The following is a 19,923-nucleotide window of genomic DNA, read 5'->3' as shown; positions in this document are numbered from 1 at the left end:
CCAAAACCATCATGATGCCTAAAGAACCATTATCTATTATAATCTACCTCGCCCTGAGAATCTTATCTGTGTTCTGAAAATATGATACAAGATAATTATGAAGCTTTAGGAATTTTAGTTTTGCTGAAATTATTTCAAATATCTCTCTTTTTTCACAGGTATCAGGAATTCAGGGAGTCACTCCAACAATGTAGGCTTCCATGGGGTGCTGAAAGGGAATATGGTGGAATGATACCACTTTCACTCCCGGAGGAACACAGGCCAAAATGTGAACCTCCTTGTGTCATGGGCAAAGGACATCAGCATTATGGGTTTGGTGGAGAAACCTGGCCAAGGTAAGTAACCTTTCTGCTCTTTACATAGAGGTTTTTATTATCCATTTTTCTTTATTTCTCTTGAGTCCTTTGTTAACTTAATTCTGCATTCAACCTTATGTCTTTTACTATTTATGAAAAGACAGAAAAACAAATTTGGTAGTTTCTAGTTATAAAGTCAGCTGAAAATCTGTTTTTGTGAATATCTTTATAGCTGTACTGTCCTTAGAAATGGTAAAGTAGTGTGATCAAAAATTTTTATTAATTTAATTCCCTTGCTTATTTCATCTTATCTAAAACTAATTGGAAATATTCCTGAGAGAGATAATAAATTAAAATGATTTTTACTTGAGTAAATAGTTAGCCTAATTTGTACACATGTTCTTGGTTTTTGAAACTTTGTTTTCTAATCTGTTCATCAATCTTTATTATAGTCATTAGAATCTACTGTGCATTATTTTCAGGTATTAAATTATTTCACTTATAATTTATATGTCTTAAGGTCACTCTTTCAGCAACTCTATTCAAAATACAGGTTAAAACCAAAGAGAAAGCAACAACAACAAAAAATCTGAACAGCAAATTAAATGTCACTACACTTTTATTGGCTAGATTATGAAATTTACTAAGAGCAGAATTGATCAAGCCTCACATAGAGCCTACTTACTCCTGCTTTATCTACTATTCTTGGTTACCTGGTTACTAACAATCTAGTGTAACCAGGTTGTTTGTTTTAATTCTAAGCAGTTAAAGAAATAAATAGGAAGAACACACGCAGCTAGAGACAGAACCATTCACAATAGGGACATGTGGCAGCCAGCACCTTATTGGCAGCCTAAGCAAAGCAATACAGAGGACACAAATGGAAAGGCCTAACAGGCTGCATCCTACAGCAAAGATTTAAACACCGATACATGATAGATAGTGAGGACCTCAAGTTCATGTATTTACTCAACAGATTTTTTTTTAATTGCCACAGAAAGGCAATTGAGTTTCAGATGAGTGTATCAAGAAGGATTCACCCATACTTTAGTTCTTTAGGCATCATGATGGTTTGGGGTGGTGTGCCGGTTTGAGTGTATTGTGTCCCCCAAATGCCATTATCTTTGTGGTCTTGTGTGGGGCAGGTGTTTTGGTGATGGTTGGATTTGCTTGGAATGTGCCCCACCCAGCTGTGGGCAATGATTCTGATGAGATGTTCTCATGGAGGCGTGGCCCCACCCATTCAGGGTGGGCCCTTATTGGTGGAGCTATATAAATGAGCTGACTCAAAGAAGAAAGAGAGTGCAGCTGGGAGTGATGTTTTGAAGAGGAGCAAGCTTGCTAGAGAGGAACGTCCTGGGAGAAAGCCGTTTTGAGGCCGGAGCTTTGGAGCAGACGCCGGCTGCCTTCCCAGCTAGCAGAGGTTTTCCGGACGCCATTGGCCATCCTCCGGTGAAGGTACCCGATTGCTGAGGTGTTACCTTGGACGCTTTGTGGCCTTAAGACTGTAACTGTGTAGCGAAATAAACCCCTGTTTTATAAAAGCCTATCCATCTCTGGTGTTTTGCATTCTGCAGCATTAGCAAACTAGAACAGGTGGTTTTGGTTTAGAACTTACTTACTAAAATAATATAATTTGTTGTATCTTTGTAAAGTGCATGTTGTTTTCGCTTTACACATGAATAAACTGACACCTCAAGAGATTCAGAACCTTACCATGGGTCAGACAATTATAACATTGTGGAACAGGGATTTAACTCCAGATCTGTTTTACTCTAAGCCCAAGTTATTTTCATCTACTCCTTCATTCATTTACTCTCATGCCTTCCATCCATTTATCTATTTGGCAGTTTAAGTATAGCAAACATTGTTCTAGATACTGGGGAATAGTTCCTTATGGAGTTTACAGCTGTTGTCCCCCAAATTCGTATTAAAAATGCACAATATACAAAAGAAGTAGAAAAATACAGAATTATAGTGGGTAAAAAGAAAACCAAAGACTAATTTCTTAAAGGAAATTCAACCTGAAATGAGAAGTGTGTGTTTGGTCTCTTATTTGAATGCAACCCTACAGCATGGGAGAGAAATATTTGTATCAATTAGAATTCCAGTCATTCTTGTCCAAAAATGTAGGTTAATGTATTCTGTTCTCTGTATGCCCTGTTATGACAAAAGTTATCATTTTGCCATATTTATCTCTCTAAAATATTTTTAGGATGAAACCCTATCTTGTGAAACAGTACAGTTTACATGGCAAACTATGAAATAGATTTATCTTGTTTCCTAAGTGGGTATACCTTCTATCACAATATTTTTCTTTCTCTCTGTAAAGAGCTTTTTAAACAAAATAACAGAATATTTTACAACTCTGTGACTGGTAAGCTTCATCTAGTCCATATAAAAGTTCACACCCTGCCACTTTCCTGGATGGGATTTTCAGTTGAGGTGTTGTGGTGTCACATGCTCATCCCACTCCTTGAGGGAGCAGGCATCACTCCCTTGCCCCACCAACACTTTGGTAAAAAGTTTCAGACTTCGAAATTTAAAAGTACTGCTTCTCAGGAAAATGTCTAGATGAGGTGTCCTACAATACATCGGGTTAGGAAGTCACAAAAGCATGGCTTAGAAGAGAAATGTGATTCTCTGTATTTCCATACATGGGTTCCAGTGCAATGTCAGTATCATCCAGTGTGAGACATCAATGCCTCCTGACTCTTCCTGACAGAAATATATCTAAGTGAAACTCTTCTAAAGGAACGTTAGTAATATTTACGTACTCATAATTTGAAAGTTTTAACAGTTCAAAACAAGGGCAATCATCACCTATTTAAGCATCCGCTCACTAGAAGAATGAAGTCACAAAGCAATGAAAATTTATAACTTTTTTTTCACCTCCATCAACATCCATTTTTATAAGTTTAGTTGAAAGGCATAATTTTCACTTTTGTCTAAGAAAAAGGTCTCTCCTTTAAGATACTGTTGAATGCTAAAAAGCTGTTAAATAGATCTGTAATGGTCTGTGAACTAAAGAATGCTTTGAAGTTCCTGGTAATAGTGCTTAATAATAATAATAACAATAATAATAATACTTGAAGGTTAATATAACCATATGAAGCAAAATAACAAAAATCCCTCTCATGACACCTAAAAACTTAAACAAATACCAAAATTTACAAGCAGCAACCAAACAACAAAAACCTTATGTCACTAATTTTAATAAGTGGCAGCCAAGGAAACAAACAAAATTCTCTGCAGTTTATCCCATATCCTAACTTAACATTTCCCAAAGGGTCATTTGGGACAAGACAGTTCTATGTACCACATATTGCAAGTTTAGCTTCCCGGGACCTTACTGATAAATACCAGTATTGTCCCACATTTACTGTGACAACCAAATAAAACCACTCACATATTTCCAAACTCCTCCTGGAAGTGTTAGGGGTGGAGGAGTAAACACCACCATTGAGAGGCATTGTGCCTAATTACCCATCCCCATATTGAGGCAAGGTGAGTCTACAAAATCCTGATAATTCTCTAATTTGAAGAGACAATTAAAATAGTAAATAGGTAATCCTGTTAATAAAGAAAAACCCTACAGAGTAGCAGCTCTTATTTTAACACAGCAAGATCTCAGGAGAGATGAAATTCTGTAGGATTGTACTCTTCCAGAATACTGGGTTGACTTCAGGGAATGAGCAGAAGCCCATGAGCAGGATATACTTCCCTAACTGGAAGAAGTGAACCTGTAACAGGACATTTAATAGGATCTTAGAAGAGTCAGCAATGCCAAGACCCCCAGAGCACTATATGACACTCCCTGAGCACCTCCCTTCTGCCATCTCCCTTCCATCAGGCTAAAGAAAAGTGGATAGAGCAGTATTCAGTCATCAAGCTTGTGGCAAGGACAGAAAGGCAGTTGAGTTTCAGATGAGTGTATCAAGGAAAATTCACCCACACTTTATCATCACGAATAGCTGGGTTTGGACAGAGCTGCCCAATTAAACACATGTAATATGAAAACAAATGGCAAGTCAACTCTGCAAACAGGGAAAGAAAGAGAAAAATATATGGCATACAGAAAACACATGAAGAAGCCAATCTGGAGAAAAACACAATCCAGGAATTAAAAGCAGATTCTCTATAAAAGGACAAAATAGATATGTGAATCTAGTAAAACAAGAGCTCAAAGACAAGATGATTAAACAATAGAATATTATGAAAGGGGAGATCACAGGGCTAAGAAAAAAGTGAGGAAAACAACACAGAATCACTGTTAAAAAATCTAGTTAAAAAAAAGCAAGAAATAGAATAGATGTGACTGAAAATTGACATACTGGTATAATGACAACAAGGCAGAGAAAAAGGTAAGGACACTAAAGCAAATAAAAAGGAAAAAAACAGTGTATATGAAGGATAAAGGTAGTGTATAAACCATAAGGAAAGTTGATGGCCCAAATGTGGAGAAATGAAACAGAAAAAAAGTATTAATAAGAGACCCAAGAAAATTCCATGAAATTAAGAAAGAACTGAATCTGAAGATCAAAAGGACATGTCATATAGTAGGAAAAACTGGTATAGAACTATTGATATTGAACTAAAACCTGGTTACATTATTCAATTCATAAAGAAAAGTTCTTCAGGCATTCAGGCAGGAAAAGCAAATCATATGCAAGAAGGAAAAATGAGGTTGGCTTCAAGCTTCTGCAGTGTGAATCAATAGAATAGCTTCAATGTTTTGTGGGAAAGAGAATATAACCCAAAGATATTATTGCAGCAAAATTGTCAATCAGTCATAAAGACTACAGGCAGACATCTCAAGCATGAGAGATTTTAGGATTTGTGGTACCCAGAAAACCCTTCTTTAAAGAAAAAAACACCTGACAGTAAAATTTAGTAAACCAAAACAATCAAAATAAAGAACTCAAGATTAGAGAAGTTGTGATGAAAGGGCTGATGGTGAACATTAAATCCATCTGAGTATGAAATGGATGAGTACTGAATGGTGGGCATTGAATTCATTCAAATAATTAGGTTATTGTTGTAGGACAGTGTAAACGTAATAAACCCTGGCAAAGTAAAGATTATCTCAACAAATAAATAGATTGGGGAGAGGAAGCAGAAGCAAATGTAGCAGAGTTTATTATCTTTCATACCTGAGAGTTAATATTATCTGAAAAATGACTCCAACATCTTAAATGTTTCATAAACTTTTCTTAAGTTTACACAGATCTTTTAGAACTATTTATCTATATAGTAAAGAGATATGTATCTATAGTTCAGAAATTCCTTCAGTTTCACTTTTTCTTTTTTTATCTGTTGAATAATAATAAAAGTTAATTTTTAAAAAAATTTCTTTTTAAAAATAGCATGAACTTTGAACCTATTTTTGAAACTTTAGTTCTAACTGTATCTGTCCATCTCTCCATGCTTACTTCCTTACATTGATTTCTAGAGAGATATCTAGACTCACAGTCTACATAGTGTGGGATGTGCGTGTACTTTTCTGTAATTACACAAATTTTTATAATGAGGATGTGCCATTTCCATAAAAATAATAAAACAATCTCTTTTTAAAACAGTAGCATTTATCAAGTACTTCTGTATGCCACACATTTTATGTGCTTTATAGACATTACCTCATTTAAATTAAATTACATTTGCTTTTTTAAAAGTTCATTTTTCCAATAAACTATGTTCTTTTTAAAATGAAAATTTAATTTCAGAGGTTATTCATTTGTTATGTATTGTTATGATTGTTACCATAATCATAAGTTATGATTTTTAGTTGCAAATAACAGCATCCACTCTGGCTAGTTTAAGAGGATTTATTAGAAGGTATTAGGTTAGCTCATGAAACTGAGAATAGGGCTAGAGAAAAAGACTAATTGTTAAATTTCTAGGAATAATATCCAGACTCACTCCCAGGAATGGTCTCATCAAGAAAAGGGTCTTTGCTAATAATACTCGACACCTCTTCTTCTACCTAATTAGCACTATAAATGGCCCACAGGCATCAAATCAAATTGAAGTCTAGTACATATGTAGAAGATTCACAGAATGTAGGTCACACATTTACATCTTGACTGCTAGGGAGTCTAGGAAGTAGATTTTCTGGATTCTCCTTGGGGAAGTGAGGTGTTCAAAATGTGGGAAACTTGCAAAATATAAGGAGGGTATTTGTTCTGGTTTGCTAATGCCACTGTTTTGCAAAACACCAGAAATGGATTGGCTTTTATAAAGAGGGTTTATTTGGTTACAAATTTACAGTCTTAAGGCCATAAAATGTCCATGATAAGGTATCAACAATTGGGTACCTTCACTGGAGGATGGCCAATGGCGTCCAGAAAATCTCTGTTAGCTGGGAAGGCACATGGCTAGCGTCTGCTCCCGAGTTCTGGTTTCAAAATGGCTTTCTCCCAGGATGTTTCTCTCTAGGCTGCAGCTCCTCAAAAATGTCACTCTTAGTTGCTCTTGGAGCATTTGTCCTCTCTTAGCTTCTCTGGAGCAAAAGTCTGCTCTCAAAGGCCATCTCCAAAATGTCTCTGTAAGCTGCAGTTCCTCTCTCAGCTCCTGTGCATTCTTCAAAGTGTCCCTCTTGGCTGTGGCAAGCTTGCTCCTTCTGTCTGAGCTTATCTAGGGCTCTAGAAAACTAATCAAGGTCCGTGCTGAATGGGCAGGACCACACCTCCATGGAAATTATCTAATCAGAGTTATCACCTACAGTTGGGTGGGTCGCATCTTCATGGAAACACTGAATCAAAGAATTACAATCTAATCAACACTAATGCGTCTGCCCACACAAGATTGCATCAATGATAATGGCGTTTTGGGAGACATAATACATTCAAACTGACACAGTATTGTAAAGATGTTAGATAGTTATGAATGGCCATCGCTTATCACTGTAGACTGCAATAGCAACAGCGTGCTTTTCTATTTAACATGTGGTCCATGGACCACCAGCATCAGCATCACCTGGGAAATGGTGAATGCAAAATCTTGGACCCCACCCCAGATTTACTGAAACAGAATCTGCATTTTAACAAGATCCCCCAGGTAATTCTAACATGCAGCAAAATTTGAGAACTGCTACTCTAATATAAGAAACTGTGACAGTTTTTCATACAGATGAAAATGCTCTCACCTTCCCAAAAGCAGAGACCCAAAATCCCACCATTGCCTGCATCCCGCTCCAAGGATCTCTGGGTGGTGTTCACTTCTGTCTAGTTCAGCCGTAATCTTATTCAGACAGTCTAAACTTATATACTTTAATAGAGTTAACCATCACTAGCCCACCCTATATGAAATAATAAGGAAAAGGGAGAGGAAAAAAAAAAACAGAAACAATATAAATGTACTTTACATAGTAAGTTTGTACATATATATATGTATGTACATATATGTACTCAGGTCACAACAAAGAGGAAAATATGGGAAGCAACTACAGTCCTCATTTCTACAACCAGTCATAGGGCTTTTGTTGGTGCTAGCGTTTCCTTCCTCCACTACCCATTCCAAATTCCTTTGCCCTCAGCTAATACCTCAACTGGTAGAAGTTCGTTAACCTGGGCAGGATGGGTGGGTGGGGGTGACCCAATATTTTGTTCCTGAGAAATCTAAGCCTTCGATGGTTCTGCCTATTTGAGGCTGTCAGAGTATTCCATTAACTCTGTGCCACTGGAAGCAATACTAGGAAGTGTCCAAAAGGTTCCTCAGGTTCCTGAATTACTCCTTTCACCCATCATTGTGTAGCACCAATCCTCTTTCCTTTGATAATGATGATCAGTTTTCCAAGGCTACTGGTAAAATCCTTTCTTGTCTGTGTTGTCCAGAGTCATAAAGAACCCCAAATTACTACATCATCAGTTCAGCTTCCAGTTCATTGAGACCCCTGATGGAAACATTTCTTCCTTGACCTCTAAACCAACAGAACCCTTCTTGCTGGGAAAGAAGTAAATATAAAGTCAAGTGTAACAGTAAATACAACAATGAGAGGAATCGCTTCCACTTCTACCCTTTGGTTTTTAGACCCATGCATTCTGGCTATAGGGAAATCACTATTTATTGGCCACTGATTCAGAGCATATGCCCCCCCCCCTTTAGGATAACACTCAGTCATAACTGAATCTTCAATAAGCCATCATACCCTTCTAAAAATATGGTAAGAAAAACCAGTGAATGCTTTTAATTCAACCATTACCTTATTTCTTTTGTGGTAAATTGAGTTCTTTAGTAAAAAATAATATTGTTTAAGATGGCATAACAGTTAATAAGACATGCAGTAAGTCCACTGATGATGTTGCTGGCAGAAACATGGTGAGAAGGGAAGGGATGTCCGTATTTAAAAGTCTCTAGTCCTCTGAGGATAAATCATCTCTTTCATGATGGAAAGGGTCCGATGAAATCAACCTACCACCAGGTGGCTAATACACACAGTATATGTGAACCTAAGTGCCTCAAGTTGGTCACTTCTGCTGACAGACTCAAATGTGACAGTAGCCAGGTCAGCTTTGGTGCAGAGAAGTTCATGTTGCTGAGTCCACTGATAACTTCTGTCTCTGCCCCATGATGACTTTGTTTATGAAGCACTAAGCAAGCACTGAAGTGACTAAAGAAAGCCTGACTGACATTCACAGAAGTGATCAATTATCTCCCTAATTCGAGCATTGTCAATAGTGGGTTTCTTCAGGTAAGCATTCTTGTGGGGTACAAATAGCCCTCCCATTCCAGGGCTCTTCTCAGAGTCTGGGAAAGCAAATTTTTTCGAATCTACATTGAGTAGCTGAGATTCACAGAGCAGCCTCATAAAAATATAGAGTGGGTGTTCAAAATTTATTTGGCACTGTATTAGGTTTCTACAGGGAAACAAAACCATCGGGAGATATAATATATGTATGTATATATTATGTAAACATTATGAAATTTTTTATAGGAATTGGCTTACACGACTGTGGAGATGAGCAAAACCAACTTCCCTAGGGCAGGCCACAAGCTAAGAACTCCAAAAGGCTTTCAATAAATTCCCCAGGAGAAGCTGGCTGGCTGAAGTAGAGGTGGAAATTCTCCCTTTTGACTCCTGAAATCATCAGTTCTCGTTTTATGGCCTCCCACAGATTGAATGAGACTTCTCTCATTGTTGAAGGCAATCTCATAGTTGATTGTAGATATAATCAGCCATAGATGCAATCAACTTACTGATTATTTAAATCTGTGAATTATCCTCACAGTAACACCCTAAAATTTCTACCTTTTTACCACATCCAAATATATAATTCAAGGCTGTTAATTATATTCACAATGTTGTACTACCATCACCACAATCCATTACCAAAACATTTCCACCACCCCCTCCAACAGAAACTCTGTACCAGTTAAGAATTAACTCACCCTGTTACCTGGTAATCTATATTCTAATTTCTGAGTCTATGAATTCACTTATTCTAATTATTTCATATCAGTGAGATCATATAATATATGTCCTTTTTGACTCACATGATGTCTTCAGGGTTAATTCATGTTGTCACATATATCAGAACTTCACTCCTTTTTTATGGCTAAATAATATTCCATTACATAGATGCACCACATTTTGTTTATCCATTCATCTGTTGATGGACTCTTGGGTTGCTTCTATCTTTTGGCAATTGTAATTAATGCCTCTATGAACAAAGGAGCTCAAATATCTGTTTGAGTTCCTGCTTTCATTTCTTTACAGTATATAGAAGTAGAATCATTGGATCATAGGGTAATTCTATACTTAACCTTCTGAGGAACCACCAAACTGTCTTCCGCTGTGGCTGCACCATTTTAAATTCCTACCAACGATGAATGAGTGTTCCTGTTTCTCCACTTTATCTGCAAATCTTTTGTTGTTTTCCATTTTTTTAATAGTCGCCATCCTAGTGGATTATCTCATTGTGATTTTGACTTCCATTTCCCTAATAGTTAATGATGTTGAGCACCTTTTCATGTGCTATTTGGTCAGTTGTTTATCTTCTTTGGAAAAATGGCTATTCAAGTCTTTTGTCCATTTTTTAATCAGGTTGTTTGTCTTTCTGTTGTTGAGTTCTAGGATTTCTTTATGTACTCTGGATGTTAAACCCTTATCAAATAATGTGGTTTCCAGATATTTTCTCCTATTCTGTGGGTTGTCATTTTACTTTCATAATAAAGTCCTTTGATGCCCAAAAGTTTTTAATTTTTGATGAGGTTCCATTTACTTTTTTTTGCTTTTGCTTTTGGTGTAAAGTCTAAGAAATCATTGCCAAATCAAGGTCCTGAAGATGCTTCCCTATGCTTTCTAAGAGTTTGGGTTCTTATATTTAGGTCTTTGATCCATTTTGAGTTAAATTTTGTATATTGTGTGAGTAGGGGCCCACCTCCATTCTTTTGCATATGGATATCCAGTTTTCCCAGCACCATTTGTTGAAGAGACTACTTTTTCCAGATTGAGTGAACTTGGTACCATTGTCAAAAATCAGTAAGCCAAGATATGAGGGTTTATTTCTGAACTCTCAATTCAATGCCATTGGCTATCGGTCAGTCCTTGTGTACCACAATGTATGATTACTCTTACTTTGCAGTAAGTTTTAAAATCAATGAGTCCTCCAATTTTATTCTTCTTTTTCAACATGTTTTTGACTATTTGGGGCCCCTTACCTAGCCATATGAACTTGATGGTTGGCATTTGCATTTCTGCGAAGAAAGCTGTTGGAATTTGGATTGGGATTGCATTGAATCTGTAAATTGCTTTGAGTAGACTTGACATTTTAACAATACTTAGTCTTTCAATCCATGAGCTTCAAAAGGCCTTCCACTTATTTGGGTCTTCTTTGATTTCTTTAAGCAAGACTTAATGTTTTTTTCTGTACAACTCCTTTTCGTGCTTAGTTAAATTTATTCCTAGATATTTGATTCCTTTAGTTGGTTTTATAAATGGATTTTTTTCTTTATTTCCTCCTCAGATTGTTCATCACCAATGTATAGAAACACTATTGATATATGCATGTTGATCTTATACCCCACCACTTTGCTGAATTCATTTATTAGCTCTAGTAGCTTTGATGTGGATTTTTCAGGATTTTCTGTATATAGGATCATGTAATCTGCAAATAGGGAAAATTTTACTTCTTTCTTTCTGATATGGAGATTCCTTTTATTTCTTTCTCTTGCCTAATTGCTCTCGCTAAAATGTCCAGTACACTGTGGACTACTCTGGTGACAGTGGGCATCCTTGTCTTCTTCCTGATCTTAGAGGGAAAAATTTTCACCATTATGATGTTAGCTGTGGGCCTTTCATGTATCCCCTTTATCATGTTGAGGAAGTTCCTTCTATTTCTAGAGTTCTAAGTGTTTTTATCAAGAAGGGGTGCTGGATTTTGTCAAATGCCTTTTTCTGTATCAATTGAGATGATCATATGGGTTTCTTTCCCTTTATTATTTTAATACGGTGAATTACGTTAATTGATTTTCTTAGGTTGAACCACCCTTGCATACCTGGGATAAATCCTATGTGATCATGGTATATAATTCTTATGTGCTGCTAGATTCAGTTTGTTGATATTCATAAGGGATATTGGTTTGTAGTTTTCTTTCCTTCTGGCCTCTTTACCTGGTTTTGGTGTTAGGGTGAGTGAGTTAAGAACTTTTCCCTCCTCTTCAATTTTTTGGAAGAGTTTGAAGATTGGAATGTTTGCTAAAATTCACCAGTGAAGCCATCTGGTCCTGGACTTTTCGTTGTTGGGATGTTTTTCATTACTGATTCAATCCCTTTATTTATTATTGATCTGTTGAGATCCTCAATTTCTTCCTAAGTTAGTTTACATGGTTTGTGTGTTCTTAGGAATTTGTTCATTTCATCCAAGTTACCTAATTTGTTGGTATACAGATGTTCATAGTATCCTCTTATTGTTTTTATTAATTTTATTTTGAAATAAATTCAAATTTACAGGAACAGTTGCAAAAACAATACAAACCCCATACACAGAACTCCAGCATACCCTGACCTTTGTCCTCTGATACCCCGATCCACCAACTTTAACATCCCATCACACTGTTTCTTTCTTTCTCTCCCTCTCTGCCTCCCTCCCTGTCATCCATCTTCTATTGCTCTGTCTTCTGAACATATGAGAACAAGCTGCACACATCCTTGAATAAATAATATAATTCACATATAGATTTCCCATGAACAAGAACATTCTTTTATGCAATCCCATTAAGCGCAGCTAAGTTCAAGAAATTCAACATTGATACAAAGCTTACGTTCTATATTTCCTTTTTTTCCTTTCTTATGTCCCGACTGTGTTTCTTTGAGCCTCCTCTCCTCCATCCTCAGATCCCATCCAGGATCATCCTTGACATTTAATTGTCATTATCTATTTATACTATTTTTTTTTCAATTGGGCAAACATATATACAGCCTAAATCTTCCCATTCCAACCCCTTCCTAGCATTCCATTAGTGGGATTGTCACATTTAGAATGTTGCAATGCTATCACCTTCCCACCATCCATTACTAGAATATTTCCCTTCACCCTGAACAGAAACCCTACACTCATTTCTTAACTCTCCATTGCCCCTTCTCCCACTTCTCGTAACCCATACTCTACTTTTCATCTCTATGGTCATATTCTCTGATACTTTCTTTGTATTTACCGTGGGGGTTAAATTTAACCTCTTAAATCTATAACAATCTTGTTTTTCTTTGATACCAACTTAACTTCAAAAGGACACGTAACTATGTTCCTGTACTCCTCCATTCCCTCACCTTTATGTAGTTCTTGTCAAAAATTACATATTTTACATTGAGTCCAAAACCACTGATTTATCATTACACTTTATGTCTTTTAGATCCTGTAGGAAGTAAATAGTGGAGTTACAAATCAAAAATACAGTAATATTGGTATTTATATTTACCATGTGATCTTTATTGGAAATCTTTATTTCTTCGTCTGGTTTCAGTCAATTGTTTAGTGTCCCTTCCTTTCTGCCTGCTCAATTCCCTTTAGGATTTCTTATAGGACTGATATACTGGTGATGAAGTCCTTCAGCTTTTGATTGTCCAGGAATGTTTTCATCTCCCCTTCATTTTTACCCTTCAGTTGTTTGTGAATTTTCTAAGTCTCTGATGGTTATTGACTTCTATTTGTATTCCATTGACTTCTATTTGTATTCTAATTGTCAGAGAATGTGCTTTGAATAAATTCAATTTTTTTTTTAATTTATTGAGGCTTGTTTTATGTCCCAGCATATGGTCTATTCTGGAGAAAGATCCGTGATCACTAGAGAAGAATGTGTGTCCTGGTGATTTGGGATGTAATATTCTATATATGTCTATTAAATTTCTCTATATCCCTCTCTCCTTTCTTTGTTTCTCTGTTGGTAGGGCTCCCTTTAGTATCTGAAGTAGGGCAGGTCTTTTATTAGCAAAATCTCTCAGCATTTGTTTGTCTGTGAGAAATTTAAGCTCCCCCTCAAATCCGAAGGAGAGTTTTGCTGGATAAAGTATTCTTGGTTGGAAATTTTTCTCTCTCAGAATTTTAAATATGTCATGCCACTGCCTTCTCACCTCTGTGGTGGCTGCTGTGTAGTCACTACTTAGTCTAATGCTGTTTCCTTTGTATGTAGTAAATTGCTTTTCTCTTGCTGCTTTCAGAACTTGCTCCTTCTCTTCAGTATTTGACAGTCTGATCAGAATATATCTTGGAGTGGGTTTATTTGGATTCTATTTGGAGTTCGCTGGGTATTTATGCTTTGTATATTTATATTGTGTAGAAGGTTTGGGAAGTTTTCCCCAGCAATTTCTTTGAATACTCTTTCTAGAACTTTACCCTTTTCTTCCCCTTCTGGGACACCAATGAGTCTTAAATTTGGATGTTTTATTTTATCTATCATGTCCCTGAGATCCATTTTGATTTTTTCAATTTTTTTCCCCATTCTTTCTTTTGTTCTTTCATTTTCCATTCTCTGGTCCTCGAGGACACTGAGTCGTTGTTCAGCTTCCTCTTATCTTGTATTATGACTATCCAGAGTCTGTTTAATTTGGCCAACAGTTTCTTTTATTTCCATAAGATCTTCTATTTTTTTATTTACTCTTGCAATTTCTTCTTTATGCTCTTCTAGGGTCTTCTTTATGTCCTTTATATCCTATGCCATGCTCTTCTTCATGTCCTTCACATCCTGTGCCATGCTCTCATCATTTGTCCTTAATTCTTTGATTAATTGCGCCAAGTACTGTGTCTCTCCTGATCCTTTGATTTGGGTGTTTGGGTTTGGGTTCTCCATTTTGTCTGGTTTTATCATATGCTTTATGATTTTCTGTTGTTTTTGGCCTCTTGGCATTTGCTTTACTTGATAGAGTTCTTTCCAGATATAAAAAATACTGATATCTAATTTGTCAGATCTACAGCTTGGTGGCGTACACTTTAACTAACCAGCAGATGGCGTCCGCGAGTCTCCTATTCCCCTCAAGTCAGTTCTCCCCAACTTTGTCTTTGTAATGTGTGGGGATCTGATTCTTGTGGGGTTCAGTTGGTGCACTAAGTTGGGGTGTGTTGTTGGTGCTGTCCTCCCTGAATGTGGGGTGTGTGTCTGCATGGTTAGGGAGGCAGGAGAGCTTTAATAATCAAACCTCCCAGGTGTTCCCAGAGGTTTAAGGCTGTTGCAAGAGTCTAAGCCTTCATTTCAGTCTTGCCTCAGATTGTCTTTGCTGCTGACCCACAAGTCCCTGGCATTTGCATAGGGTCCCTGGGATTTCCAAGCAGGTCCCCCCCTCAGCCGTGCTCTTCCAGGACCTCTGCTGAGGGAAGGCTGTGCCATGTCACAAGTGTATGCCGCCCTGTCAGGGAAGCAAGCCCTGGGCCGCCAGGCTGTGCAGGAGTGCTCCCAGCCCGCTGCCAAGATGACTGAATGGGGCATGTTAATCTCCCCCTTTTCACACAGCTCCGCCTTCCAAGCTCCGGGACAACCAGCTGCGGGTGCACCAAAGGCCACTGTCCACGGCCAATATTGTGGCATGTGTGCGGTGCTGTGGGAAAAACTCCCTGTCACACTGGGTTTCTTGGCACAGCTTTGGGCTGTGGGTCGGGCCTGGAACGTCCCCCACCTGCCGAGGCGATGACTGCAAGGGGCACAGTTTCTTTCTCCTTTTAGGTCCCCTCTGCCCCGCTGGCCCTGAGGCACTCAGCAGTGGGCTGTCCTCTATGCCAGACACCAAGAGGTTGGCACAGCCCACTCCTGCCTTGCTTCACTGTACAGTTCTCACAGTCTTAACCGCAGCCACTCCCGGGTTTTTTTTACTTTTTTTTTAAAGGAATTAGCCTGTCTCCAAACAGCAACCCATGGTTTCCCCACACCACAGCATGGCTGCCAGACTTTCAGCTGGCTCACTCGTTTCAGAATGCAGACTCCCGGTTTCACCAAGCACACGGTTCCTGTGGATTTAGCAGACCTTGTCTGGCTGGTGCATTACTGGGAACTGGTGTTCTGGGTCACTTTCTGGCTTTTATCTAGTATTTTTCATGAAGGTGTTTTTTGTCCTGTCTCACCTAGCCGCCATCTTAGGTTCTGCCCATAGTATCCTCTTAAAATCCTTTCTATTTTTGTGGATGTTCCAGTTTGCTACAGCTGCCATTATGCAAAATACCAGAAAAGGATAGACTTTTATAAAGAGCATTTATTAGGTTGCAAATTTACAGTTCTAAGGCCATAAAAGTGCCCAAACTAAGGCATCAACAAGAGGATACCTTCACTGAAGAAAGGCCAGTGGCGTCTGAACACCTCTGTCGCTGGGAAGGCACATGGTCAGCATTTGCTGGTCCTTTGCTCCAGGTTCCATTTCAAAATGACTTTATCCAAAATGTCTCTTGGCTTCTGTCTCTCTTAGCTTCTCTCAGCTCCCTGCTTGGTTCTCCTGGTGTGTTTCTCGCTAAACATCTGGCAGTCCTCTCAGCTTCTCTGGTGCAAACTCTGGGCTTCATCTCTTAGCTTAGCATCTCCAAACGTCTTTCTGTCTACATCTCCCTGCATCTCCAAGCTTCTGGGTCTGTGTCAGTTCTTAGCTTTTCCCTGGGGCTAACTCTGGATTACATATCTTAGCTTTTCTCCAAAATGTCTCTCTCAACTTCTCCTAGCTCCTTCTCCCCCTGAGCTCTCTTAAAGGACTCCAATGATCTAATTAAGACCCACCCAGAATGGGCGTGGTCATAACTCCATGGAATTGATGTAATTAAAAGGTCTCATGTAAGTTGGGTAGGTCATTTGCATTAAAGAACATGGCTTTTGTGGGAGATATAATGCATTCAAGCCAGCACAGTGGTGTTGGTAATAATGTCCTCCATTCTTTTCTGATTTTAGTTATTTATATCCTCTCTTTTTTGCTTTTGTCAGTCAAGCTATAAGTTTGTCAATTATTGGTCTTTTCAAAGAACCAATTTTTGCTTTTATTGATTGTATTGTTTTAGATTTGTCTTTTTCATTTACGTCCACTCTTAATCTTTGTTATTTCCTTCCTTCTCACTTTGGGTTTAGTTTACTCTTCTTTTTCTAGATACTCCAGTTGTAATGTTAGGTCTCTGATTTGAGATCTTCCTTCTTTTATAATGTAAACATTTAGAGCTACAAATTTCCTTCTCAGCACTGCCTTTGATGCATTCCATAAGTTGTGTTTTCATTTGCCTAAGAATATGTCGTAATTTCCCTTGTGATTTCTCCTTTGAGCCATTGGTTGTTTAAAAGTACAGTGTTTAATTTCTACATATTTGTGAATTTTCCAGTTCCCCCTATGTTCTTGATTCTAGCTTCATTCCATTGTGGCTGGAGATTATACATTGGATGATGTTAATATTTTTAAATTTATTGAGAATTGTTTTGTGACAGTATGGGTCAACCTGGAGAATGATCCATGTGCACTAGAGAGGAATGGGTATTCTGCTGCCATTGGGTGAAGTGTTGTATAACATCTGTTAGGTCTAGCTGGTTTAGAGTATCATTCACATTTTCTATTTCTTTACTGATCTTCTGTCTAGATGTTCTATCCATTTTTGAAAGTGGTGTATTGGAATCTGTTAATGTAGAACCATTTATTTCTCCCTTCATATCTCTCAACATTTGCTTCATATATTTTGAGCCTTTGCTGTTAGGTACAAAAATATTGTAATTGTTAGGTCTATTTAGTGAATTGACCCCTTTATCAATATATAGTGGCCTTCTTTGTCCCTTATAAAGTTGACTTAACGTCTGTTTTATCTCATATTCATATAGCTATCCAGCTCTCTTTCGGTTACTATTTGTATATTATATTTTTTCCCTCCTTTCACTTTCAACCCACTATGTCTGAATGTAAGGTGAGTCTCTTGTGAACAGCATATAGTTGGGTCATCCTTTTTTTTTTTTAATTAAGATTTATTCACACACCATACAATCATCCAAAGTATATAGTCATTTGATCACATTACCATCATATAGTTGTTCATTCATCACCTCAATCTATTTTTTAACATTTTCCTTGTACCAGAAAAAATGAAAATAAGAATAAAAAAATAAGAGTAAAAAAAGAACACACAAATCATCCTTCCCCACCCTAATTTTCCTTTAGTTTTTTGCCCCCATTTTTCTACTCATCCATCCACTGGGTAAGGGGAGTGTGATCCACAATGCTTTCACAACCACATTGTCACCCCTTGTAAGCTACATTGTTATACAATCGTCTTCAAGATTTCAAGGCTCCTGGGTTGTAGTTTGATAGCTTTAGGTATTTACTACTAGCTATTCCAATTCATTAAAACCTAAAAAGAATTATCTATATAATGCTTAAGAGTACCCAACCAGAGTGACCTTTCAACTCCATTTGGAATCTCTCAGCCACTGAAACTTTATTTCATTTCATTTCAGATCCCCCTTTTGGTCAAGATGTTCTCCATCCCACAATGCCAGGTCCAGATTCCTCCCCAGGAGTCATATCCCATGTTGCCAGGGACATTTACACCCCCAGATGTCAGATCCCACATAGTGGGGAGGGCAATGATTTCACCTGCCATGTTGGCTTAGCTAGAGAGAAGGGCCACATCTGAGCAACAAAGAGGGATTCAGGGGGAGACTCTTAGGCACAGTTATAAGGTAGCCTAGCCTCTTCTTTGCAGTAACAGGCTTCTTAAGGGCAAGTCCTGTGATAGAGGGTTCGGCACATCACCCCGCCAGTCCTCAATGTTTGTGAGAACATCAGCAACCATCCAGGTGAGGAAGCCGACCACCTGCATTTTCCCTCTGCTCCTCAGGGGGGCTCTGCATATTTTTTTTCATTGTTTTTTTTTTTAAATTAACTATCAAAAACTAAAAAAAAAAAAGACAACAAAAAAAAACATTTCAAACAAAACCAAAACAAAGGAATAAGAAAAAACAAATAACCTAAAATAACTACATTACTTCCAACATGTTCCTATTCTAACGCAAGAAAATATACAGACTATAACTGAGGAAAAGGCATTAAAAAAAAACAGATAACCTACGATAACTACATTCTGTGAACTTGTTTCTACCATACCCACCAGAAATTAACAAACCATAGTCATTCCTGAGCATTCCCAGAACATTAAATTTACCCACAATAACTTATCTGTTCTTATTAGATTATTGTTTCCCCTTCACTAATTGCTATCTATCACTAGGTCCCCTACGTTCTACATTATATAGTATTTTTTTACATTTTGTTCACGTTAGTGGTAACATAAAGTATTTCTCTTTTTGTGTCTGGCTTATTTCGCTCAGCTTTATGTCTTCAAGGTTCATTCATGTTGTCGTATGTTTCACGACATCTTTCCTTCTTACTGCTGCGTAGTATTCCGTTGTGTGTATATACCACATTTTATTTATCCACTTATCTGTTGAAGAACATTTGGGTTGTTTCCATCTCTTGGCAATTGTGAATAATGTGCTATGAATATTGACGTGCAGGTATCTGTTCGTGTCACTGCTTTCAGATCTTCTGGGTATCTACTGAGAAGTGTGATTGCTGGATCAAAGGGTAACTCTATATCTTGTTTTCTATTCCAGAGTGACTGTACCACTATACAGTCCTACCAACAATGAATAAGAGTTCCAATTTCTCTACATCCTCTCCAGCATTTGTAGTTACCTGTTTGTTTAATGGCAACTATTCTAATTGGTGTGAGATGGTATCTTATTGTGGTCTTCATTTGCATCTCCCTAATAGCTAGTGTGCTGGTTTGAATGTATTATGTCCCCCAGAAAAAGCCATATTCTTTGATGCAATCTTGTGGGGCAGACATATTAGTGGGGATTAAGTTGGAACATTTGGATTAGGTTGTTTGCATGGAAATGTGCCCCACCTAACTGTAGGTGATAACTCTGATGAGATATTTCCATGGAAGCATGGCCCTACCCATTCAGGGTGGGCCTTGATCACTGGAGCTGTATAAATGAGCTGACAAACAGAAGGAACTCAGTGCAGCTGTGAGTGACATTTTGAAGTGCAGCTGAGAGGGACACTTTGAAGAATTCAGAGAAGCTGAGAGAGTAGCTGCAGATGAGAGACAGTTTGAAGATGGTCATTGAATGCAGACTCTTGCCAGAGAAGCTAATAAAGGAAAAATGCCCCAAATGTAACTGAGAG

General features: G+C 37.8%; 1 protein-coding gene across 2 annotated transcripts in view; it reads left to right on the top strand.

Annotated features, from left to right (window-relative positions):
• C5H7orf31 (chromosome 5 C7orf31 homolog) overlaps nt 1-19,923 on the top strand; it is a 99,235-nt gene that overhangs the window by 23,989 nt on the left and 55,323 nt on the right. For both annotated transcript variants that reach the window (XM_037837527.1, XM_037837526.1), the window contains exon 3: nt 159-335. In XM_037837527.1, the coding sequence (XP_037693455.1) occupies nt 159-335 (177 nt within the window). The remainder of the gene's footprint in view (nt 1-158; nt 336-19,923) is intronic.

The sequence above is a fragment of the Choloepus didactylus genome, chromosome 5 (genome assembly GCF_015220235.1).
Source record: "Choloepus didactylus isolate mChoDid1 chromosome 5, mChoDid1.pri, whole genome shotgun sequence".
Taxonomy (NCBI): domain Eukaryota; kingdom Metazoa; phylum Chordata; class Mammalia; order Pilosa; family Megalonychidae; genus Choloepus; species Choloepus didactylus.
The sequence above is the reverse complement of the archived record's forward strand: the minus strand, read 5'-3'. Positions and strand labels throughout refer to the sequence as shown.